General features: G+C 48.4%; 1 protein-coding gene across 2 annotated transcripts; it reads right to left on the bottom strand.

Moving 5' to 3' along the window:
* Positions 1-2184: 2184 nt before the first annotated feature.
* On the bottom strand, positions 2185-13943 carry LOC106737813 (B-lymphocyte antigen CD20). Of its 2 annotated transcripts, XM_014593447.3 has the most exons (6): positions 13745-13943; positions 10320-10479; positions 9412-9531; positions 4547-4771; positions 3578-3652; positions 2185-2939 (listed from the first exon to the last, which is right to left on the bottom strand). In XM_014593447.3, exons 2-6 carry the CDS (start codon positions 10461-10463, stop codon positions 2862-2864), a joined length of 642 nt encoding a protein of 213 aa, XP_014448933.1. In that variant the 5' UTR covers positions 10464-10479; positions 13745-13943; the 3' UTR covers positions 2185-2861. The 2 variants fall into 2 exon arrangements, with proteins under 2 accessions (XP_014448933.1, XP_019340840.1); XM_019485295.2 differs by lacking the exon at positions 3578-3652.
* Between the last annotated feature and the right edge of the window lie 10159 nt (positions 13944-24102).

The following is a 24102-nucleotide window of genomic DNA, read 5'->3' as shown; positions in this document are numbered from 1 at the left end:
GGTCAGGACCCCTAGCAACTTAGAGCAGTACCAGCACTGGTGGTTGTGTGGCAGTGTTCTTACCTACCATGTGGGAGATATGAGTTCAAGTCCCAGCTTTGGTGACTTGGGGTGAATGAGCTAACAAGGAGAAATTCCTCTTGCAGTAGAAAGAAGCCACTGTGTCTTCTACCCCTCCTGGCACATAGGCCCTATATTTTTTTGTCCTTTGACATTCTGTATTTGGTGTCTTTTTTATATTTCCCCAACCAGTATTGTTTGCTCTGCTGTTTGTGTTTTATATTTTGTTAACCCTGTCTTTTGTCAATGATTTTAAGTGTCTAACCTTTGTTGAATCCTGCTCCCTTGGGGCATTGTAGTGTCCACTATACCCCCTGATTATGCTTGTTGTTCCCAGTATTGTTCCCTCATTAAAAGGTATATGGTTAAGTCCCCAGTGGTGGTCTGGCTCTGCTCTATATGAGGAGGAGAGTCCCTACACCTCTCACAGTGCTTGTGCACCTGCTTTGATCCCTTCAATTGGAGAGGGGGGTACCTTTTGGAGTACCGCCCAGGTTACATAACCAAGATGGAAAGTTCTCTGTGGCTATGCATCCGTCTTTCATGTCCTGATCGTTTCTCTCCTCTGGCAGTGTTCTTCTGGGCAGCATCCACTGACTTCTTCAAAGAGCACTGGCTGTTGTCCAGGTTTCTCTGCTTGTTGTTGCCTTCTTGTTCCCTTGCTTTACAACTTCGACCTGCAATCTTGTTCCTCTTCTATCTTATCTTGTCCTGGTTCTCATAAACCTCCCCCATCTCCTTTGTTTCATTCCCCTTGGGGAAAAGGGAAAACAGCAGTGATAGGGATGGAAGAAGAAAAGATACTGAGAAAGAAGAATGAAAATAGAATGAAAAAATAAAAGAGCTGAGCAGGATGCAGTAGAGGGATATGTGGGAAGTATTTTTTGCTCTGCAGAGTACCTGAGCTATTTTTGCTAATGAAAGTCACCCATCACCAGAAAAATCGGCCCGAAAAGGAAAAATACAAAACACAAGAAAGCTTTGGATGGGAATAACTGCAGCAAGGGAATTAGAAGAATGGAAACTATTAGGCAACTTGGATAAAAGATGTCTTCAAGTTCCAAGAAATATGTTCTCTCTCTACAAGAGCATATTGCCCTATAAGCACATGCTAACATAGCATGTGATACAGAATCTCTGGGGGTAGAGATGATGTTGCACATTTGAGTCTGACATAGTGTTTTGTGTCTTGTGACCAGCTTATATGGACAATTAGGTTCAGACTACCTGGTGTCATCTTGTCAGCTATGATAAAGGCACAAATATCTGCACGCACTTTTACAATTCTTGATAGCCATGCACATGCCACCAGGGGAAAGAAAAAAATGCTTCTCAATGCTACTAGGCAAATAGCACATGAGAAGCAATCATTCTCTGATCCTCCTAGAGAGCCCAATCCTGCAAAGTATCCAGGGTACCAGCACCTCACAGGAGCAGGGCGGGGGGGGTTGAGGGCAGTGGTGCTTCTCTGTGGGCCGCACAAGTCCTGCCTGGCTGGCTGGACAGGGAGGGAAAACTTGCATGCGGCGGCCACCACTTCTCACCACCCCATGCTGCTACCACTCTGCATCCAGCTGTACCCTCCTCCCCCTTCCAGCCACTGGGGGTACACGGACTAAAAAGGTTGAAGATCCCTGTTCCAAAGGAATTGAAGGCAGGTGGGTGCTTTCCTCCCTTGGATAGTGTTGAATAATATCACCAAAATCAAACAAGAAAAGCATAGAGGCTGGGATTCCTTTGGAGAATCCTGCTAAACAGAGGGAACAATTTGTCCCAATAAAATCAATGGGAGTAATCAGACAGCTGCTACGTAGTTTAAATCCCAACAAATATGTCCTACTGGGATTCTGGGGTCATTTGCACACTTTAACTGTGGATTTCTGGATCATTGAATGTTGGAGTTCTTGTAAATTTAATCTTATTTTGGAATTTCCAGGTTTTTTAAAATATTTGTCTAGCTAAAACATTACTGACTAGATTTGTTACTATGCGTTACTAATACCCATAGCATTCTCAATCCAGACCAACATTAATCAAAATAGACAAGGAATCTTCTCATGAAATTTAGTCTTTCTATTCATATCGGTGTAGGCAAAGGAATCATTCAGCAGAATACCACATGGGTCGTTTTATAAATAGGGAATGTATATTTATCACTCGCAGATGGAGGTGAACCACTTTGTCATGCAGATATAAAAACAAAAACCTGCCTTGCATAAATCACCCTAAAATGTATAAGCAATGGGGAAAAAAGCATTTGATACATTTATTGTCTCTGCTATAAAATCTCTCCATGATCATTACTGGAAACACAATATGTACTGGGAACACAATGCAGAACATACCTTATGCCATCTCAGCAAAGAATCATGATAGCTTTCAAAGTCTGCAAAGTGATCAGGGAAACCAGCTCATTTGTAGCTTGCAAGGTAAACTCCTGTCTTTCCTAGTACACTCATATCAAGCAAAATGAAAAGTCAAGATCCATTTCTAACCTCCTATTGAGGAAGCAGGCATGAGAGATGCTCAGGAGGCATTTTTCAAGGGGGTGGATAAAGCTAGCGAGTGCCTCTCCTTGTCATTATCAATCTTGCTTTCTGTTTAACATGGAAACAGCACCTGGGACGGATATGACAGACAATGAGGGAGGAATCCCATCTGTGACTGGGAGGAGAACGGGACTGAAGGAAATCTCTCCAGTAGGGACATGTGCTCTTGATTAATAGAAGCTGTTTAGAGTTTGTCCTTGGATGTATAGTGGTAGCTGATTGTGGTGAGTTGTGGCTCAGAGGGACCTGTTTTCATTGATATGCTGTCGGCATCAAGGAAAACTCTTGCACTTTCTCTGAATTGAGATCTCCTGCAACCTTATTCTTGCCCTGAAAAGATAGAGAAAAATCACTGCCATCTTTTTCCACCACCTAAGGAGTGCTGGGGCAGCTTCAATAAGGAGGTAGAGAGGGGTTCCCTCAACAGTTTCAATATAGCAGTGGGGTGGGGTGCCCAGGACAGTTTCAATCTGATGGCAGAGAGAGCTATCTAGTAGGGATTTCAAAATGGTGGCACAGAGGAATATCCAGGGGGATTTCAGTATGTTGGTGGAGTATGCTGGTGGAGTGGGGTTCCTGGCACAGTTTCAGTATTGTGGTAGGGGTGTGTGGCTGGACTCCAATTTGGCAGTGGCAGTAGCATAACTACGATGTGGGGGGCAGGGGTGACTGGGGCACCAGCCCCAGGCGGTGACTTAAAGGTGAGTGCAGAAAGAGCAGCCCCCACGGTGCTGGCCCAACCAGTCACTGGCATTGCCACCACAGCTGGCATCCCATCTGCAGCTGCTCTCTCTGTGCAGCATTTTTGCCTAAGGTGCAGAAACGCCCAGCTATAGGTCTAGGCAGTAGGGCAATTCAATATGGCACCAAGGAGGGGCATCCACAGTCTGTCTAATCATTAATTCCAAGACAGACCCCACCCCAGGACAGGTGACGACCTAAATAGTTATAAGATATTAAGTTCTTACCGACTTAGAGCGGAAAGTATTTGAGGAAAAAATTATCTGGAATACAGTGATGATCAACATCAAGGCCAACATCCCCTGTGCAACACCAAAGAATAAGTTAAAGGGATACAGTTAATGACATTTAAGATCTAGGGGTGGCTAGACTTGAAACTGGTGATCATCTCCACTAACGTTAATCCAGAGTGAACTCCACTGAAGTCAGTGTAATCAGAGTTTAATCCATAGCCCATACACAGACCCAAGTGGATCAATGAGGAAGGGAAAAATAAGATGTAATTTGCTTACAAGAAACAAGTTTGAAATCTTTGCCAAAATTTCAGCAAGCCTGATCAGTAGTTATTACAATTATCCTAACAATACTCCACCAAATGGTATGGTTGAGGGCCTGCAGGTAAGATCCTATGAAGACAGATCAAGGGACCTGAATCTCTTCAGCCTCCGCAAGAGATCTTGTGGCTGTCTATAAACTCATCAGGGGGAGTCAGCAGGGAATAGGGGATACTCTGTTTTACCAGGGCGCCCCTTGGGATTTCTAGAAACAACAGCCATAAACTGAAGGAGAGTAAATTCAGATTGGACATTAAGAAAAAATTCTTTATGGTGAGGGTTGCCAAAATATGGAATGGGCTTCCAAGGGAGGTGGTACTTTCCCCTATCTTGGAGGTGTTCAGAAGGCGATTAGACAAGCACCTGGCTGGGGTTATTTGACTCCAGCGCTCTTTCCTGCCCAGAGCAGGGGTTGGATATCAGTGATACAATAGGTCCTTTCTGACCCTAGAAATCCATGAAATCAAGACATTTCCAAATTCCAGGCAGCACCCGTTCTCTGTAAATTCTGCTGACATGCTTATACCTCAGAACAGGAGGCTGCAAGGAGAGTAATTCCCTATGCCTTCACCCTCAAAGTTTTCACACATCATCAGTTCTAAACCAGAGTTCACAGCACTGTGTGGGGATCTGGACACATACCGTCTCATAAGATCTGAGGGCCCGACAGTAATCCAGAGGGATGAGGCCATCTTCGCAGCGCACAGCTAAGAAATAGCTGGATGGTAAACCAATTTTTTCCAGAAGCGGGATGGAAAGCTGCCGCATGTTTAGGATGGAAATTGTAAACAAATCAATTCCCAAGAGTATTCCACCAGCTAATGCAGCAAGGATACTGAAGGTGTTGAATATATGGCTACTGACTGCCTGAAAGAAAGAGACACGGGGCATACCGTTATATCACTGCTTGGATGTATGCCCACTGACTTTTGAACAGAGGGCACATATAACAATGGCTACCCATGTCCGCAACATGCCAAAGCTGTATCCTCAGTGTTCCCGGTGACTGAGCCATCCATCTGCCACCACACAGACTGCAATTACCACCAAACTTATGAAAAAGAACTCCCCTTGAAGACACCTTGCCAAGCCCATGTTCGCACAGTAAGTTTACTAGACCCAGAAGCAGTTCACTCAGCCAGTGACATGCTACCCTAGACAAGCTGCCTCTGAACCCTGGAAACAAGGTAGATGCTTCCAACCCTGCCAGGTTCCTGAAGGGTATTATATCCTGTCATATTCTGCTATACTCAACACACAGTCTGTCTGGTCTGCAGACAATGAGGCTAGGAGGTGGGGAGGGGTCATTTATGGTAGAACAGAGAATGATAATCAATAGTGAAGGGAGTTAGCTCATATAAGCCCCACCAAACAGCCTGCAGCTGAAGCCCTGCAGAGGAAATAGAGGGTACTGTAATGACCAAGGGGTAGAAAGGGACACAGCTAAGGTGCTGTGGGTAATCTTAAACTTGGCATTTTCTAGCCTTTGAGGGCTTTCCCATTGCAGACTTCAGCATGTTTTTATACAGGATCTTGTCTCAAATGAACCCCAGTGCAATTCTCAAGCAGTCCATCTCTCCCTGGGTGACAGCACTTCATGTGCTTCTTCCTCCATGGGATACCACCGAGTCCCCAGAAAGACCCTCTGGCAGAGAGGGACTTTGATTTATTTCCTGCTTAGGGCACCTATACACATGCAGAGAGGCTGCTCCAATGCATGGTAATCCAGCACACTGGAGCAGACACGATTAATTGAGTCTGCTGGAGCATGGTTATTACCACATTCCAGCAGACTCCAGCATCATGTGTATCAGCATGCTAACGCTGAAATATGGTGGTGGGAGCACTTTAACTAAAGCTGGTTTGACAAGCTTTATTTGAAGTGCTCCAGCCACCATTTTTCAGTGCAGGGACACTGATACACATGATGCTCTGGGCACTTTAATTAGAGTGGCTCTTGGAGCTACCCTAATTAAAGTGTTGCCCCCCCCCCACCCCCCGCATACACACACACACTCCTGAAGCACATGTATAAATTGCAGAGTTGTATTTCCTGATAACAGGAAACACAGGAACTCACCGATGCAAGCAACCCAGAAAGAAAGAACTGTAAAGAAAAGAGGAAACTCTTATTTCTAAGATCAAGAGATCATGCAGAAATGCCTTCCACTTATCCAAATGTTCCAGCCATCTACAACACCATCCTCACGCATACGTACTCACCTTTCTCATCCCCATTCACATTTTCTTATCTGCCCTTTATGTATTACCTTCCAGTGACCAATTAGCCCTTTCAGAGTGCCCTGGGTTAAGACTATAGTATTTCTTCCTGTCCTGATCCTATTTCACCTGTACACAGAAAGTAATTTATTCCTCTGCACCCTAAACCTGGTTCCCATCCACTTTGTTGTATTATGATTCAGACAGTGACCAGGTGTCTGCGATGAGAAGCGTAACAGGTCAAATAAAAAAAAATGATTATAAGGACATCGTATGGACTGTCTTTTGCATCTCTGTTCTTTCTTTCCTTTCTCCTTGGCAGAAAAATATTGTAATGTAAATGTAATGTGCATAACAGCAGGAAGAACCAGAAGGCAGTCTGCAAAACTTTACTGACTGTTAATTTGGACTACAACTCTCAGAAACCCCCAGGGGCTGAGAAGAATTAGGGAAAAAGGAGGAAGAAGCTTAAGGCTAAAGTAAAGGGAAGAGAGAACGGTGTACACATGGAAACTGGATGATCCCTATACAGAGGGATCAGGCAGCCAGGACTGGGGACTAAAGGATCTGGAAATCAGACTTGGGGGCAGCTGCAGGCTGCTGTTTGAGCACTCTGGTGACTTGTTTAGGGCTGCCTCTGGAGGAACAGGGGGAAATGTAGGTGCTGACTATATGTTACTATAGTATTGATGTTTCTTTACCTTTTATCTATTCCTTCCTGCAGGTTCATTGGATTATGAACCTAACTCCTATTATTTTCTGTATATGAGTGGGAATTCCCCCTTGCTTCTTGTGCCAGTTTCTGGGGCTTCACAGCTGGCACAATACTGTTCCAGGCTTTGACTCAGAGCCTGGAGGAAAATAGGTTTTATTGCCCTGAAATTTTTTTTTTTGTTTTCACATTGTTTCCTTTCTTTATCAGCAGGGATCTTGATTTTCCCAGATAAAAAAATCACAAATTGATAAAAAAAACCCAAAACACATGATTAAAATGAAAAGGGCCCCACAGCCCCCCTGGCCCTGCTGGTACCCCTCATCCCCCCACAGCCCCGTGGCCCTGCTCATGCCCTTTGCTCCCCTAACCGTCCCCCAACAGGCCCCTGGCCCTGATGTGCCCCCCACTCCCCCCCAGCCCCCCCAACCTGCTTGTGCCCCTCACCTCCCACTCCTCCAGCCCTCCTGGAGAGGGCCCCCAGCTACCAGGGCTATGGGGCCAGGGACCCGCGTCCACAGCCTCTTACCCCTGGCAGGAGGCTGAAGCTGCTGCAGTGGAGTGGAGCCCAGTTCCCCCGCACTACTGCCTGCCTGCTGTGGGCTTGGGTGGGAATGGGGCCGGCTCCCCGCCATAGCGCACACTCCCAGGGGGTCAGGGGGGACCCGTGCCCCCCAGATCTGTGCACATGTTGCAGGCTCCCACCCTGCTGCCCTTTCCCAGGGCCTCCACAGCCAGGTGGGTGCCACCCAGTGCTGCAAAGAACAGTGGAGCCATGTAGGAAAGCTGCTTGTCGCTGCAAGCTCCACACTGCCCTGGCAACCCGTCCTCTGCACAGGCGCACCAGGGCAGCGCAGAGCTTGCAATGGCAAACAACTTTCCTGTGCGGCCCCACAGTTCTGTGCAGTGCTGGGTCACACCCACCGCGCTGCAGAGGCCCCCAGGCAGGGCATCAGGGTGGGAACCTGATCCTGAGGCGGGCAGCCCATGCTTGTGCCCTGTGCACAGATCTGGGGGGCACAGGTCCTCCCTGCCCTCTGGGAGCGCGTGCAGCAGCAGGGATCCAGCCCCCCCACCTCCGAATGAGCAGCCCACAGCCCCATCCCACTCCCTGCTGGGGCCCTGTGACCATATCTTGGGGCCTCAGGCCCCAAGCACTTTCTAGCTGGGCAGCAGCCCCAGCCCGTCAAACTCTGTCCCTCCCTCCCTTTGGGAGCCTCAATCACAACCCCCCCCACACACACACTCACTCTCACTCTTACCTGCAGGGCTCCTCTCCAGGCTGCTTGGGGCCATGACATAGTGCCCTCTGCCTGACCATCCCCCTCCTGCTGCCTCCCAGCCCCTTGCAGGTTGCCAGCTTGCAGAGAGCTTGTTGCAAAACTGCAAAATCTGTGGATTTCTCCGGTAAAATGAGAAATCCATGTTTGCCTCCAGTAAAAGGTAAAATCCACGGGAAATGGAAAACCCAAATCCCTGCTTATCAGGTTGAGACTGGGCACAATACTCGAGCAGGTAAGGAATCTTGTTATGGTTCCTAGGACATAAATTCAATTCCTGCTCTAGACTCATGTCTATCCAACCTGCTCATGAAAACTTGCAAGGTTTAAAATTTCAGGTTCTGTAGGTAGCTTATTCCAATGCTAGACCACCCCCATAGAAAGCTCTTTCTAATCTCCAACCTAAATTTTCTCTCCTGCAGCTTGAGGCCATTGCTCCTAGTCCTGTTCCCTACAGTCACAGAGAAAAACTCATCTCCATCCTCGCTGTAATTTGAAGACTCCCAACAGTCTTTCCTGCCCAGAGCAGGGGGGCTGGACCAATGATCTCATGAGGTCCCTTCCAGCCCTAAACTTATGTGAATCTATAAATGTGAATCTGTGACTCAGGTATTTGAAGACTTATCAAATAACCCCATGAAAAATATAGTGTTTCTATAACCTGGAAGCTAGATCTCTCTCTAATTCCAATTGATTAACTGAAAACAAAACAAACAAAACGCAAAACTGCCTAAATATTTAGGCACACAAGAAGTCTTAGCTATCCTAGGTTTATGCTGAAAACTAATTTTTACACCTAAACTACAGCCATTGCCTGCGCACAGAAGGACTGACTTGTTGTCAGGGCTGAGTAGTGAGGTGGGGAAGAAGAGAAGACAATGACCTGGGAAGCAGGTAAACTGGGTTCTAGGTTCACCTGACCCCCAAAGGAATTTGAATCCACATAACAAATAGGCTGAACTAAGTATACTCTCCATTTGAAATGGTAATGAATGCTAGATTCGTGAGTGCAAGACAGAGAGCCTGCTTCTGTAGCCTACTGAGGAGGGCAGTCCCCTAAAAGAGAGGGAATCCTGGGCTCTGCCCCTACCCACAGGACTGTTTATGCACTTTATCCAATAACTGTTTAATGACAATTGTATAAGGAGTCCCACGATCTAAGATCAGTCCCCAGGACTCATTTCTTTGCAACATCTAACCAGCAGTAAGCCACCACCCTGGATTGTTCTTACCTCCAGAGCTAGCATTCCTCTAGCCATGCCTATGTTTCAGAAAAAGCCATCTTTTCCACTTACCAGCCCTCTGCCCCAGAACGGGTACCCGTAAGTCATGATCAATGGGGCAAAATCCTTTGCAGAGTACAACAAGATGCCTCCAAGGCCAATGTGGACAAAAGCAACGATGATCTGCATGGACTGCAGAGAAAGAACTAGGTGAGAAGGTTCAGTAATAATAATATTGTAACATGCAAGAGGCATCTACTCTGAATGAAGACCCAAAGCATCACCAACTTTAATTACCTGCAGTGCACAACCCACTCTAGACTGGAAAAGCATTTTTATGCTGAAAAATGTGATGGACAATCATCATCAGTTTTGGATCTATAGACCAGGCCTGCCCAACTTCTATGCCCCTAAAAGCCACACACCGCACGGGCCACACCAGGCAAGCCAAAGGCCACCAGGCTGTATGCTGCACAGATGCTTCCACGACCTGCTCCAGGGTTTGTATGGGCACCCCTCCCACTGCTGCAATGGAAATGGTTGCAGGGGCGTGATTTCTCCCTCTGCTGCTGCAATATCTGCTTTTGCAGGCAACCCACCCCACCGTTCCCCTATGCGGGCAAGATTTCCCCGCCACATGGTGCCAGTTCCCCCTCTGCATGCAGCCTGGGCTCACCCTCAGCTTCCTGTCATATGCCATGCCACCCTAGCCTGTGGGGTGAGGACAGGAAGTGGCAGCTGGAGGAGGGAGGGGGAGCCCAGAAAAGAATAATTAAAGTCCCCTGATGTAGTGAGAGCTGTTGCAAGCACAGTGGAGGCTACCACACAGGGACTGGGCCACATGGCATTGTTGGGTAGACTAGGAAAAAAAAGAGGTGGAGAGGGGTAAAGGGAAAACAGCTAAAAGCTAAGGCCTTGTCAGGCCATGGTTTTATTAAAGCCCTGTCATGCAGGTGGATTTAACAAGTGGACAGACTTACCCCATATGCTTCACTCTGCCCTGAGACCTTCTTCTTACTGGTCTGAGAGGACATGTACACAACATGTCCCATCTGCATGATGTTTGGGTTGTTTGGTGGACCAGCCCTGAACACACTGTTAGCCTTGGTCTCAGTCATGTCCATGGTGTATTAGCAAATGCTGCAGAAAGACATGGCAGAAGTGGAGCTTATCCAGAGGAAAAGGTTGAGAGGAGGTTATTAATGAGCAGCCACATCCCTAGCCAGTAATGCGGTCATTGAGGCAATGTATCCACTTAGGCTTGGCATATGCCAGGCATCTTCAGTCATGGGCTTTGAATCCTTTTCCTCCCTGTCCTGTCCTCATACCCCAGTCATCTTGCATGCTAGAGCTGAGCATAGGATGAATTCTGTAGTACCCAGAAAGAGAACACCCTAAGTACTTCTACACCTGCTCTACTCCTCCCCCTCACCCCCGCATCGGGGTCCAACCCTCTGCACGAATGCAGGAGTGCTATTCCTAAACCATCCCTATCAAATATTCATTAAACTTCTTGAAAACGTCCAAGGAAGGAGATTCCACAACTTCCTTGGGGAAGCTGTTCCAATGATTCACTGTTCTAATAGCAAGGAAGGGTTTTTTCCTGAAATCTAGTTTAAACCTACACAGCTGCAATTTAAAACCATTGTTTTGTGCCCTGCCCTCTGCAGTAGAGAACAGTTATTCTCCCACTTCGTGGCAGCCTTTCAAATCTCTGAAGACTGCTATTATGTCCCACGTCTTAATCTCCTTTTCTGCAAGCTAAACATACCCAAGTATCTTACTGTTTCCTTACACAGCTTGCCTCCCAGCACCTTTATCATTTTTGCAGCTTGTCTCTGGACCTGCTCCGACTGCTCCATGTCTGCTGGTTGATAATACAGCAAATTATGTTTGCTTTTCCTACAACAGCATTATATTGGTGAATCATGTCCACTCTGTGTGATCCACCCAAACCCCAAGACCCTTCTCAGCAATGCTGCTACCCAGCCAGTTATTTCTCATTCTTTATTTGTAGATGTGGTTATTCTTCCCTAGGTGTAGCACCTTACATTTGTCTGTATTACACTTCATCTTACTGCAGTGTCCTTTGGCATTCTATTGCTATCCCCCAGCGTGGATCCTTCCCAGTTTCATGTTGTCTGCAAACTTGATCAAGAAGCCCTCTATTCCAGCATTATTAATAAACACGTTAAACAGCCCCAGTCCCAGGACAGTTCCTGGTGGAACCCTATTTTAAACATCCTGTCATTCTGACATCAGTCTGTTTAGTTACCCTTTGCTTAGGTCATTGGTGATGCGTAGGGACTACATGCGAGTGCAGGCGCGTGCCCTGAGAATGACGGTGCACCCCCTATGAAAAGGCACTGCTGACAGTGTGGCTGGTCGACGCTCACTACCCCTCCCTACCCCCCTGCCACCAACAGCACCTGCAGGTGGTCACTGACCCCTGGTCAGCACTCACCACCACCCCCCACACACCCCCACCGCCGACAGCGCCAGCAGCATCTGTGGGAACTCCCTGGTTACCACTGCCTTGCTCCCGCCACCACTGCCATGCTCCCGCCACCGCCGTGCCCCCCAGCCACCAGGGGCATGCGTCGTTCATGGCTTAGGTGGACTTAGGTGCGTGTTATTCTGTTCCTCCCTGCTCAAGTCCCTGAAAATCCATTAATACATCTACTTCTGTAACCAGGGACCGATCCAGAGGGGTTGAACTGGTGCAGCTGCACCCTCCTCCCCCTGCTTCCAGACTGTAGGGGCCAGGCTCAGGTGGGAATAGCGACAGTGGCAGCAGTGCAGTGGTGGGTTCCCCCATCCTGTGGCTGGAGTGGTAGGTTCCCCCATCCTGCCCAGTCCCCCAGCAGGCGTGAGAAGGGGAATGCCCTCACCCATCACTGCTACCTCATCACTGCTCCCAACTGAGCTCAACCTCCATTCAACCTGTCTAGAGCAAGCAGGAGTGGCTCTGAAGTTTCCCGAGGACAGCAGGGAAAGCAACTGTGGCAGGCAAAGGAGGAGCAAGGTGACCGTGCCTTTGAGCATGGAGGAGAAAGTGTCTGTGGGGTGAGTGGGATTCTTACCTGCTCTGAGGACTTTCGAAAAGTTCCCAGAGGCTCCCTCAGTGTGGTCTACCCACACTGGTGGCAGGTAGGGGAGGAGGCTGAGCGCAGGGTGCAATTACCCACACCCCCCTTTGCCAAATCCTGTATCTGCCCCTGTCTGTAAAACATCGCCATCTTGCCTTCACGATTGAGGGAAAAAAAAAAAAAGAAGGGGGAAGCCGACCCCACATGTTGGATTAAGTCATTTTCAGGGGTTTGAGCAGCATGGAACAGGATTGCACGTAGGTGCCTAGTCTACTTATGCACCTAATAAGTGGAATAGGATCTGGCTCTCAATGACCTACCCAAGATCATTGAGCTGGACCCAAGTCCTAAACCAAGCACACTAACCACTGGACCATCTGTCCTGCACATGAAATATAATCCCTGTGCTTACACACATGGTTATACAGCATTTACTTTGTCACATGCTTGGGTCCAGGAGGTCAGATTCTGATCTTGGTTTCATTGGTTTAAACCTGCAGTAACTCCACTGAAGTAAGCAATGATAACCCTGATCTACTGCAGGGTAAAAACCACCACAGCCGAGCCCGTTGTTATGGAGGGTGTATCCATACTGTAGACCAGAGGTGAAACTGCAGCTTTCATAATGCCGCATGAGTTAGCTTTAAATGCCTGGCTAAGATACTGATAAAAAGGTTGCCCCAGCTGCAGGTTAAGCCTGAGTTAAGCACTTGGATACTTTCCCAAAGTCTTAAGTGGGTTTGGCAGCCTACACTGAATCCATGATGCCACAGGCTACCCTGCTATTAGTACCCAAGCCAGCTTATTTAAAGCTAGTTCAGGTATATCAGTAAGAGCTGCAGTCACACCTGTGGCCGTTAGGGCAGACACACCCTGAGAAGCACTGGGCTAGGCTCTGATCTCATTTATGTTGGAGTCAATCAGGAATCTATCCAAGTCATGAAACAGAGCAGCTTTAGATTTAAAACTGATGTAACCAAAGTCCAAATCTGAATCCAATTTATGAGTCATTAAACGCGTGTCATTCCACCCCAATAATTCAGCTGGATTCTGTATAGGTTAAGCCAGAGTGAGAATGAACCTGTTCACAGTGATGGATCAGTTTTAGATCAAGCATTCATCTATAAGCATCAAAAAAAAATAGTTCAGTCCATCCTGCCACCAGAATCTGCTAATACCTCAGCTTTCCTGATCTATAGTTGGCGTGCGGGGTTGGTTAAAGCCCCTTGCATGGAAGTTATTGAAGAATATTAGCTATTATATGAAGCTCACATACATAGCACAGGATACCTGTCCCTTCAAAGAAGCGAAACTACCTTTGTCCTGCTGCAATGAAAAGCTGTCCAAGGTCCAAATGAAGACTGGAGACGCTGCTTTCTATCCTAGTCTGAATGAAGTCAAGCAAATGGGAGAGCAGACTAGGACCAGGATGCTCTTATGAGGGGCAGAGCAAGTGGGGAGGAAAAGCAGGTGGGCAAGGGAAACCTTCAAAGAAAACAAGCAGCTCAACTTCCTTTCAACCTGTTTTGGGGGGGGGGGGGGGTTGTTAGTTTTTGTAGCCAATCAGGCACATTATGTTTGGTCACCTGATTTCTGAGAAAAACAAAGAAACAGTTTCACTTCCTGCAGAAAAAGTATCAAAACACCACTAACTGGACACATCTACCTGAGACATTTACTGCAGAGCTGACTAATTAGCTCCACAGTAATGTCTCAACATCTACACATGCCACCCCTATTAGGGCGCAGGAAACTAATAAACTCCACAGCAGGGTAGTACTTGTAAATACACAGCAGCGCACATGTAGATGCTGACAGGACTGGCTGGGGCATGAGAGTGCTTCAGTGTCGGGGCTACCTGCCATCTAGCCCCATGCTAAAGTATCTGTCATGACCCAAAGGTCTGATTTTTTGTGTGTGCTTCGGCACTAAGAATTATCCCCGTGGGTTTACAGCTTCATTGCACGGTGGAGTTCTGCTGCGTGGAGAACCCGCGTGCAAAGGAGAGTTCCCGCCACTTTGCAGCTGTCTTTGCAGGGTGCATTTTCTTTGCAACACAGAAATGCACGGTGCAAAGGAGTTCCCGCTCTTCGCATGCAAATTCGTGTCCCGCTATTGGCTAGTTCTAAATTATTCCCACGTGGCGGCTAGCGATTGGCCTGCTAGCCGTATAAGAGGCTTGAGCAGTTTCCGCCCAAGCCGAAAAGGACTTCGCATCCATCTCGTGGGGACTCTGGGTGTGCGCGGCAGGGTAATAGAAACCCTGTGTGTTGCTCAGAGGAGTTTGGCAGCCTGATCCACCGCCCACCTCTTCCCGTCTTCGAGCGGTAACTTTCTATAAGACGTATCGATGAATTTTCTATTTGAGGCGCCCTTGTCCTGGACATCCGGAGTTCTGGCTGCGTGGAGCCTAGCAAACTCCACGTGATTGTTCGTGTTTTCTGTTGTAACCGCAACTCAAGCAAGTTTTTCAGCCTGCACCGCGACCATCTCGGTGTAAGAAAACAATCTTAAAATCAACCGTTAAGTGTCTGTGCCTAATTCTAGCTCGGCGCCCGCCCTCTCCGACCCAGCCTGCCCGGGCTGCCGGCCACAGCCCGCGTGCAGCGCGACGAAAGGGCCCGGGTTCCGGCCCGGCCCGCACAGTATCCTCATGCCCCAGCTAGCCCCTCCACAGCACACTGAGCCTAGTTGGAGCAGCCCTGGGCTGGCAAGCTGACCCCCAGGACCCTGCCAGACCAGGCTGCTCTGACCTGGCTCAGTGTGCTGCAGTCCAGGTGCACATGTAAATGACACACTGGGAGCAACAAATTCCAAAGGAAAAAGCTCTGGAGTTTATTGCTGTGCATTAATGGCACATGTAGACACACCCACTGAAAGCTGACCGGGATCCTGGTTTTATCTGTTTAAAAATTGCAATTTGTCTGATAAAAAAATCCCAGATTCTCTAAGAAAACCCCAAATTCACATTTTTCCACATTTAAAATGAAATGCCACTGTATATGTAAGTATCAGTTGAACACAATGTTTGATTGATATATTTACAATTTTAAGGCAGTTTCTAAGCCTACCAGTGCCTCAATCATTATAATAAAATACATTCTAAATACCTATAAATGTTGACATTTGATTTTGGTTGTTTTATCTTTGCTCACCAGGATACAGGTCCAGCTGCGGCTGTCCCCCGACACTGCTTTGTGGCACTGAACAGCACTGATATGCCAATGCCCTACTTCTGTCCCTACCCATGCTGGTGCCCCTCACTCCCAAGCCACAGCCCCAGTAGCCCTGCTATGGCAGCAGCAGGGGGCACAACTCTGCACCACTGCTTTAGCACCTCACTTTGGCAGCCATGGTGGTGCAGTGCTCTCTCCCACACCAAGTCCCACTTTGTTGGGCTGCAGAGGAAGCTCCTGCCTGGAGCTGGTCTGGCCTGGCTGCAGCCCCATGTCCCACTGTGGGCACAGAAATCTGGGGACACATATGCCCCCCACCCCTCCCCAAGACTTACCTGGAGGAAGCTTCTTTCCACTGCTGCCTGCCTGCAACATGCACGTGCGCACTCAAACACATGCATGTAGTGTCCCCTGCATCCCACAGCCCCAGCCTCAAGCAGCCTCTTGCACAATGAAAGGAAGCCAGCCTGCAAAGGGAAACCCACTGTTTCCCATGGTTTCCTCCTTTAAATGAGAAAATCCCCCTTTTTCCATGGCAAACTGAAACCTGGATCCCTGCATAATGAGTGAAGTGTGGTGAAACGACTTTTGTGATGACACCATGTATGGCACCAGGAGAAAGCCAAACACTCAGAGTTGGGCATGAGCCTTCCACCCCAATGGCTGTTCTTGGCATCAGCTCCTGGTCTCATTAAATGGGATGTTTGCCTTTGGTTTCAATTAAACTAGAGTTTGACTGCCCAGCTATTAATGGGAAGGAGGATCAGGACTCATTTGGATTTACTGTATCCCAATATGGAGGAAGAAGTGCAGAAAAAACAGACCCTTCAAAAACACAACCATGATTATCACGCTAAAGAAAGAGTTTTGGTGTGGGTGTGATCCTGTCTACACAAAAATTTCAGTACCCGCCAACCCACTTGCATTCCAGGCAGGATCCAAGAACAAACGGGACTCTTATCTTTTAAAATTGGAGTCAGTAATGGCCAAATGGTGAGATGACATCAGGACCACATCTGTTTCTGAACCAGCCTACCTGGGGGACTAGAGCAATTGCCTGAGAAGGAGGGGTTTTTGGAGGACCCAGAATCGGGTAGAATGACTGAGAATTTCGGGTGCAGTAATGAGGAACTATCCACAAACTCTCCTAGTCAGGAGGTCAGAGATGCTGGAGACAGACATATACTCCCCGGGCCAGAGGAGAAGCCTGTTCCTGAGGAGTGGCGCTATCCAGCCAGAGAATGGAGAGCTCCTAGTTATTTGAAAGATTATGTCCGGGTTGTAAATTAAGAGGGGAGGAATGCAGTAATTGGGCACTTATTATAGCATTAAATTGTTAGTCATTATTATAGGATGGAGCTTGAGAGCTAGAACTTCACCCCCTGTTGTTCCAGAGTTATTTTTATCTTCTCAGTGAGGTGTTGTTTGTTGCTGAATAAAACAGCCTGGTGTTTTAGGCCTGGAGAAAAGTCTCAGTATTCTTTGTTAAGTAAGGAATATAACAAAAGTGTGGTAGGTCCTCTTCATCCTCCTCCTCTTCCTCTTTGCCACTCCTTGTGATTCAGGTTGAAGGCACATACAAAAGTAACCATTTTTCAGGAGTGGAGTAGGGTGCAACAGAATGCTCTTAAACCCACAGACCCCTAATGGGTGGAATAGGACCGGCCTTCCATACATAAAAGAAACCTATAAGCCACATTTTCTGCTTAGGTGAGATCAGCTCCAAGAGATCAGCTAGCAGGTTAACCATTTACTGCAGCAGAAAACTGACCCTGGCAGCATGTTCATGTGACCAGGACAATCTGTGGCTCTCCGCAGGTTGGACTGGGTAGAGAGAAAACTGTTTATTTAGCTTGTTGCCATTTCTCTTTGGAGATGAACTGCTGTCATCCAGTTATTTCCACAGCCAGGCAGGCAAATGCCCCTTTTGCATAGCAGCTGCTGGCTGGGGACAGTTAAAAACACTGTTCCCCATGCTTGGGAGTGGGGGAGTAGGAGGGGGGTGTGCATGTGGGGGAAAGTATAATTTGTTCATCTACATGGATCTTATCCACATGGCCAATGGTGTATGCATGTGGGGGGTTGCTATCAAAGGAAAGTATTGTTTGTTCATCTACATGGATCTCATCTACATGGCCAGTGGTGGCCCCCAAGAAAATTGCCTGTCATGACTGAGTGTGCCCTTGTTGCCAAGAAGGCTACCAGCATACTGGGTTACATTGGTGGGACTGCTGCAAGCAAATCGAGGGAAGTGATTATTCCCCTCTATTCAGCCCTAGTGAGGCCACATCTGGAGTACTGTGTCCAGTTTTGGGCCCCCAACTACAATAAGGATGTGGACAAATTGGAGAGAGTCCAGCGGAGGGCAACAAAAATGGCGAGGAGGCTGGGGGACATGACTTAAAAGACTAGGCTATGGGAACTGGGCTTATTTAGTGTAGAGAAGAGAAGACTGAGGTGGGATTTGATAGCAGCCTTCAACTACATGAGGGGAGGTTTGAAAGAGGATGGAACTGGACTGTTCTCACTGGTGGCCGATGACAGAACAAGGAGCAACGGTCTCAAGTTGCAGCAAGGGAAGTTTAGGTTAGATATTAGGAATTTTTTTCTCACTAGAAGGGTGGTAAAGCACTGGAACAGGTTACGCAGAGATATTGTGGAATTTCCATCCTTGAAGGTTTTTAAGACCTGGCCAGACAAAGCCTTGGCTGAGATGATCTAGTTTGGGGTGGTCCTGCTTTGAGCAGGGGATTGGACTAGATGACTTCCTGAGATCTCTTCCAACTGTAATTTTCTATGATTCTATGATTGGTTAGATGAGAAATCTGGACTCCAGTTTGTCCCTGCCTGTCAGTCAGGGAAGCAGAAGGCTGGGAGAAGGTCATGAGGTATTGATGAGGAAGCTGCCACCGCTATGAAAGTGGCTGCAGGCACCATGAGGCCTTCCATCCTGCATCCCCTCTATCTGTCCACACTGGCCTCCCTAAAGACTGTTATTGGAGTGATAAGCTTTCCCCAACCACTGGGCTTTCTCTGCTACCCAGTGTTTGGGGCTAACTTGTAGGAGACACTGGAGCTGTTTCTATGAAGATACCTCTGCAGCCGACAATGTTGGTTCAAAATCATGGCCCTACCATGAGATTTCACCCCAGGCTGGTGCCATGTGGACAAGAAAAGCAGCACTCCAAGCCCAATGATATCTCAGGGCTTGACCACCCGTGGGACACAGCAGTGCAGTTCTACAAGGCATTGTGACAGTTACCATTGCAGCCCTAATCTAGGGTTGCCAACCCTCCAGGATTGCTCTGGAGTCTCCAGGAATTAGATTAAATCTCCAGGAAACTACTAAAAGTAATCCAGGAGATAAATTATAGGGTAGGGTATTCATTAAAATCTATATTAAATGTTGGATCTGATGTATACAGTAGTCCAGTGGGTTTTTCAAATGTAATAGCAATGTGCATCTGCCTTCCTGACATAAAGTTTATGCACCGTAATTAACATCAGCATGCCATGTGATGAAACTTTCTAGAACAGATGTAAACAGAGCTGCAACCCTACCTTAATCCCATCAGATGGGAAGCACACACAGCCACAAGCCAAGCCAAACAGAATAATGGCTCAGCACAGCCTTTCAGGTCTATTCACTCCTGAAAGAAACAACTTTCAGGTACCAGTTGAATTTTTACCTTCTCTGTGGTAAGCTTTTTTTAAAAAGTATGTTATGATCCAGCTGAAACTGGATCAGGACATCTCTAAGGGGCAAATGTTTCTCAAGTGCTGTACAATGTATTACCAGCCACCAAATTATTTCCTCTAGAGCTAACTCCAAGTATTTCACCTCTGAAGTACTATATATTAACACACAAAAATATACCAGGCTAGTGAATGGACCATTGCAGAAAGCTTTTGGTAATTAACGATTAGATATTTTAAAATGTTAAGCTGCCATTTCAGGCCTTTGAATGAAGTGGCCAAGTTTGCAAACATTTTAGAACCCGCCAACCCACTTGGATTCTAGGCAGGATCCAAGAACAAACGGGACCCTTAAAAGTGTGGAGAACCCAGCAGCTGATACTGAGAAAAGAAAGAAGTTGAGGACTGAGAATTTTGAAAATCTGACCTGTGGTGCCTATTGGCACTGCCCACTGGAGTCAATGGGCAACATGTCCAGCTGGAGTAAATTAGCATTTCTCTGCAGGAGCTATTGGGGGTCATATTCACAGATGATATAAATCAGCACAGCTCTGTTGGAATAAATGAGCCATATTCCCTGTCTACATGAGACATGGTACTCCGCATTAGTATAGTTTACTGAACAGTAAGTGCACATGTTTACACATGCACATGCTTATTGCACAGTAAAAACCATTAATCACACTTAAATTTGCTACTTGCAAATGCAAAATAGCAAATGTAAGCAAGATTAGTTACTGCACAGTAGCACATGTATAGACATGACCTAGGAGCAAGCTCCCGTGTCTGCCCAGCTACTAGGGGGCTGGCCTCAGGCCAGCCCCAGGGCTACAGGCTAGAAGCCTCTAATGGCTCAGGGATGGGCTGCTTCTATGACAGCCCCTGTCTACAGGGTATAAAAGCCTACAGACATTTTGAGCCCTGGGACACACTCACCAGGGAGGCTGAGGGCACTGCAGGCCCTGTGTGTTCCCTTGGGCAGGACACAGGCTACCTGTGCCTGCCTTCCAGCACCCCAGCACTGCTGCTTAGCACCGCCCTGCCGCGTGCTGCCAGGGTAGTGGTGTCAGGGCCAGCTAGATGCTGAAGGGTGCTGCAGATTGCTGCAGCCTCTGGCCAGGCCGGTCAGCCCCCCAGGGCCACCTGCAGGTAGCTTCTGGGCAGCAGGGCCAGCACCACCTGCCTGCAGCACACCCCATCAGCCTGCCCTCCTCCTGCAGGTGCTGCAGGACATTGCCTCTGCCACAGTTGGCCTGCAAGATAAAAGAGGGGCAGCGGGGTCTGCAGTCACAGCAGCAGATGCTGCCAGAAGCCTGGCCTGTCCCACCAAGAATGGGGCAGAGGAGGCAGGCTGCCTGTGGCCAGCACCCAGCTGGCCAGGCAGTACATGACCCCTGGTATAGCACATCTTACCTATGAAATGTTGCAAACTCTCACTAAAAGCTTCTGTCTCATGGTTCGTCAGGTCCTGCAGCTGGATGAGGGGGTGAGACCACACTTGGCAACAGGGATGCAGAGTCAGGGTCACCAGCAACCACAGCTGGGGTGCTACGGATGTGCCGGCTCCACCAGAAGCGCATCCTCCTCCACATCCTTCTCCATCACTTCATCCTTCTCCAGTGGCTAGTAGTGGTCTTGGAGGAGCATACAGAGGATGCACAAGCCTTGCAGGCAGAGGACATCACTCGTGAGGACATACAGGACCAGCGCAAAGATGCAGAGGACCAGCATGAAGAGAAGCGAGACTAGGCAGACCAGGAGTTCTGGGCTGAGCTCCTGGCCCTGAAGTGTGAGCATCTCTAGGTGCTGCAGGAACAGAATACCATCCTGAGCCGGGCAGTGCAGGCAACAGATAATGACCAAGTCCTGGATACCATTCTGGCTCTGGTGGTCACATTCATTCTGCCTGCTGCCTGGTGTCTAACCTTACCCCTACCCCCACATGTCCCCTGGCAACCTCCTGCCACCCAGCAGCAGGCCCCTACCTATGCCTGGAAAGAGGTCCTTCAGCACCTGCAGCTGCCAGGAGCCCCTGGCCTGGCCCCTGCCCTGGGTCCATTGCCACCAAGGTCCCCCACCAGGGCCCAGTCCTGCCACTTGCCCAAGCTCCACATGGACGCAGAGCCAGAGCTGACTGGAATGGTGCCAGAACTGCACACTAGCCCTGCTGGGCCTGGACTCTGCCAGCCAGAGGGGGAGCCACCTGCACTGGAGGAGCACCAGCCACTTCGCCCCTGGGTAAGCCCCCTACCTGCCGCACCTGCCACAGCATCCAGATCCACAGGGTAATGGCCAGGAACTGGGGTACTGCCTGCCTGGCCCCAGGTTCTGCCCCCATGGCCCCCACTCAGCCACCACAAAAATCACTTTGTAAATAGTCTGCACAGGGAAGAGGGTTTTTTACTGTTGGTGGGTGGAATGGGTGGTGAAAGGACTCTCTTTGTTGAGTGGGGTGGGGGGAATGTCTGTTTGATGTGAGGGAAATAGAGACATGTTCTTCTGACATGTGAATGCAGTGCGCATAGTGCAGGAGATGGGCAGGTGGGGTTGAGGGTCCATGGGCAGTGGTGCAGGTGATCGAGTGGGGAGTGCTGGAGTAGGTGGTCAACCAGGCCCTCCTGGACGTGCTGCCCCAGCCCCTGCTGACAGGTGCATAGCTCTCCTCGGGCCTGGGTGGGGAGGAGGAGGGGCCTGCTGGGGCCAGCACCATGGCCAGAAAGAGCCCGAGGCACTGGACGTTGCTGCCAGGGGCAGGGGCTTAGCAGCCATTGTGCAGGGAGACAGAGTGGGCAAGGAGAATGCTGCCACATACTGTCTCTGCACTTGCTACATTGCTCCTAGGCAAGAAAGGTGCTGGTCAAAGAGCATAGCTGGCTTGTGAAGAAGGCTGCCAGATGCTGACTCCCCTCCCCCTCACCTCCCAGTAGCATCAGGGGCCTATTGCAGGGCTACAGGAAACTGGGTGCAAATTAGAGTAGTTTATACCAGAATAAACTTAGGCCAGAGTAAATGCATGTAGAGACACCCCCACTTAGTCTTCAGTCCATTTGACTCAGTGGGGTTGGTGCCATTGGGCATCACCTCCCTATCAATCAGGGCATCAGATCTTCAGTTAGTGTGAATCAGCATTGGTCCACTAAGGCCAATGGTTTTGCTTTGCTGTGCCTAATGGTTTTAATTTGGCTGAGATCCTGCCTCTGCAATAATTTATCATGTTTTAATACTACAACCCTGCCATTGTGGTTCAGTGGTAGAATCCTTTCCTGCTATGCAGGAGACCAGGGTTTATCTTCGCAGATGTGCATGTAATTACAGCCATCAAAGAAAGCATCAATGTCTGGACTTGGTCTGGTCTCAGTGGCAGAAAGGGAGGATGAATGAACTGGGCAGCCACTGCTTCTCCATACTCCTGCCTAGATGCATGTTGAAGGTTCTGATGACTTCCCATGAATACACCATGATCCAAAAGGATCGATAGCTTCCTACTACTGCTACTACCACAGCCAGGGAGGTGCATATCTATCTGGTAGCTCTGAATCTCTCCAGGTCTGTGAAAACCCTAACTGCCATGTGGGTGTGCTGCAGACCTCCCAGGTGTCTTGCTGTGATAAAACAGCTCAGCTGGTGGTTTTCCTGTTTTTAATAAGCACTGCAAGCTGGGAACTGATCTGCCCAGTTAACTGCAGGAGTTGCCTCAGGGTCAAACCATTAACTACCACGCTTAATGGAAATTGTTAACAATTTAAGTTTAATGTATGAAAAGTAAAGCTTATAAAACAAACAATGGTCTTTCTGCTTCCTCCTCCCTTCCCTTGACCTTCTGCTTTTTAGGTTAGCCTCAGAGGCAGATACACATCATCAGGTAAATCATTATCACCTAGTCCAGGGTCATGAAGACTATGTGGTCAAGAAAGTCCTCGATGAATCAGATGCCAATAACTTCTCTTGGTTTTCTGTTGCTATGCGAAGAATATAAGAATATAGTGATATCTCTTCAAATTGTTTGTGAACCTTTGCTGGGTGTCACAGGATGGTAGGGTCCTTGCTTGGCCTTCCTACCCTGAACCTCATCTTGGGTAAAGCTTGCCTCTGCTCCAGTGCCTGCCACGTGGTTTCAGTTCAAGGGAGATGGTGGTTTGGGAAGGGAGGCTGCTCACCACTCACGAGGATGTTACCTGGAGGCTCGGCGATCTCTCTTGCTCTGTAGTCCTCTTATCCCTCTAGTCTGAACCATGGTCTGTGAGCTCCATTGTACTTCTGTCTTCAGAGTCCTCCTCACTGTCAGCAGGACCTGGCTGTGCCTTGCCTCTCTAGGTGGACCCTGTCCCAGTTGCCTACTAAGCTTCTGCCCACTTAGTCTGTATTCTTCAACTAGCAGTCATTTTCTTACTGTGAAGCTGAGCCTACCTGGGCTCCTATGAGGACCTCCTCTTCACCCCTTTTTAGTCCCCCCACCCCTCCAGTTGTCCAGGAAGCAAATAAAAGTCAGGCCCTTTTAGCCCTTTAAAGAAAAGATACTTTCCTTTGCCTGGGACAGTTAAGGCACACTCTGCAAGAATGGGATCTTCCCAGGCTTTTCTCTGTCTGTCCAGCTTGGGCACTCTTAAGCCTGTCTCTGCAGTCTTAGCAGCCTCTTCCCTGCAGAAGGGACGCTTCTACTGTGGAGGAAGTCCCTTCCTCTTCCTTTCACTATTTGTTTTATCAGCTCCAGGGTGGCTACTAAATCAGTCTGCCCAAATGTCCCTCCTTAACCAGGGGGGTTGTTTCCCACTCCCTGCTTATTAATCCCCATAATAAACTGT

This window comes from Alligator mississippiensis, chromosome 2 (genome assembly GCF_030867095.1).
Source record: "Alligator mississippiensis isolate rAllMis1 chromosome 2, rAllMis1, whole genome shotgun sequence".
Classification (NCBI taxonomy): Eukaryota; Metazoa; Chordata; order Crocodylia; family Alligatoridae; genus Alligator; species Alligator mississippiensis.
The sequence above is the reverse complement of the archived record's forward strand: the minus strand, read 5'-3'. Positions and strand labels throughout refer to the sequence as shown.

Excerpts from the sequence above, each read along its gene's own strand:
- LOC106737813 (XM_014593447.3), bottom strand. The coding sequence starts at position 10,463 with ATGGACATGACTGAGACCAAGGCTAACAGTGTGTTCAGGGCTGGTCCA. Across the intron at positions 9,532-10,319 it reads GGCAGAGTGAAGCATATGGG|TCCATGCAGATCATCGTTGC; the intron begins GTAAGTCTGTCC and ends CTTTCTCTGCAG. Across the intron at positions 4,772-9,411 it reads CGTTCTGGGGCAGAGGGCTG|GCAGTCAGTAGCCATATATT; the intron begins GTAAGTGGAAAA and ends TCTTTCTTTCAG.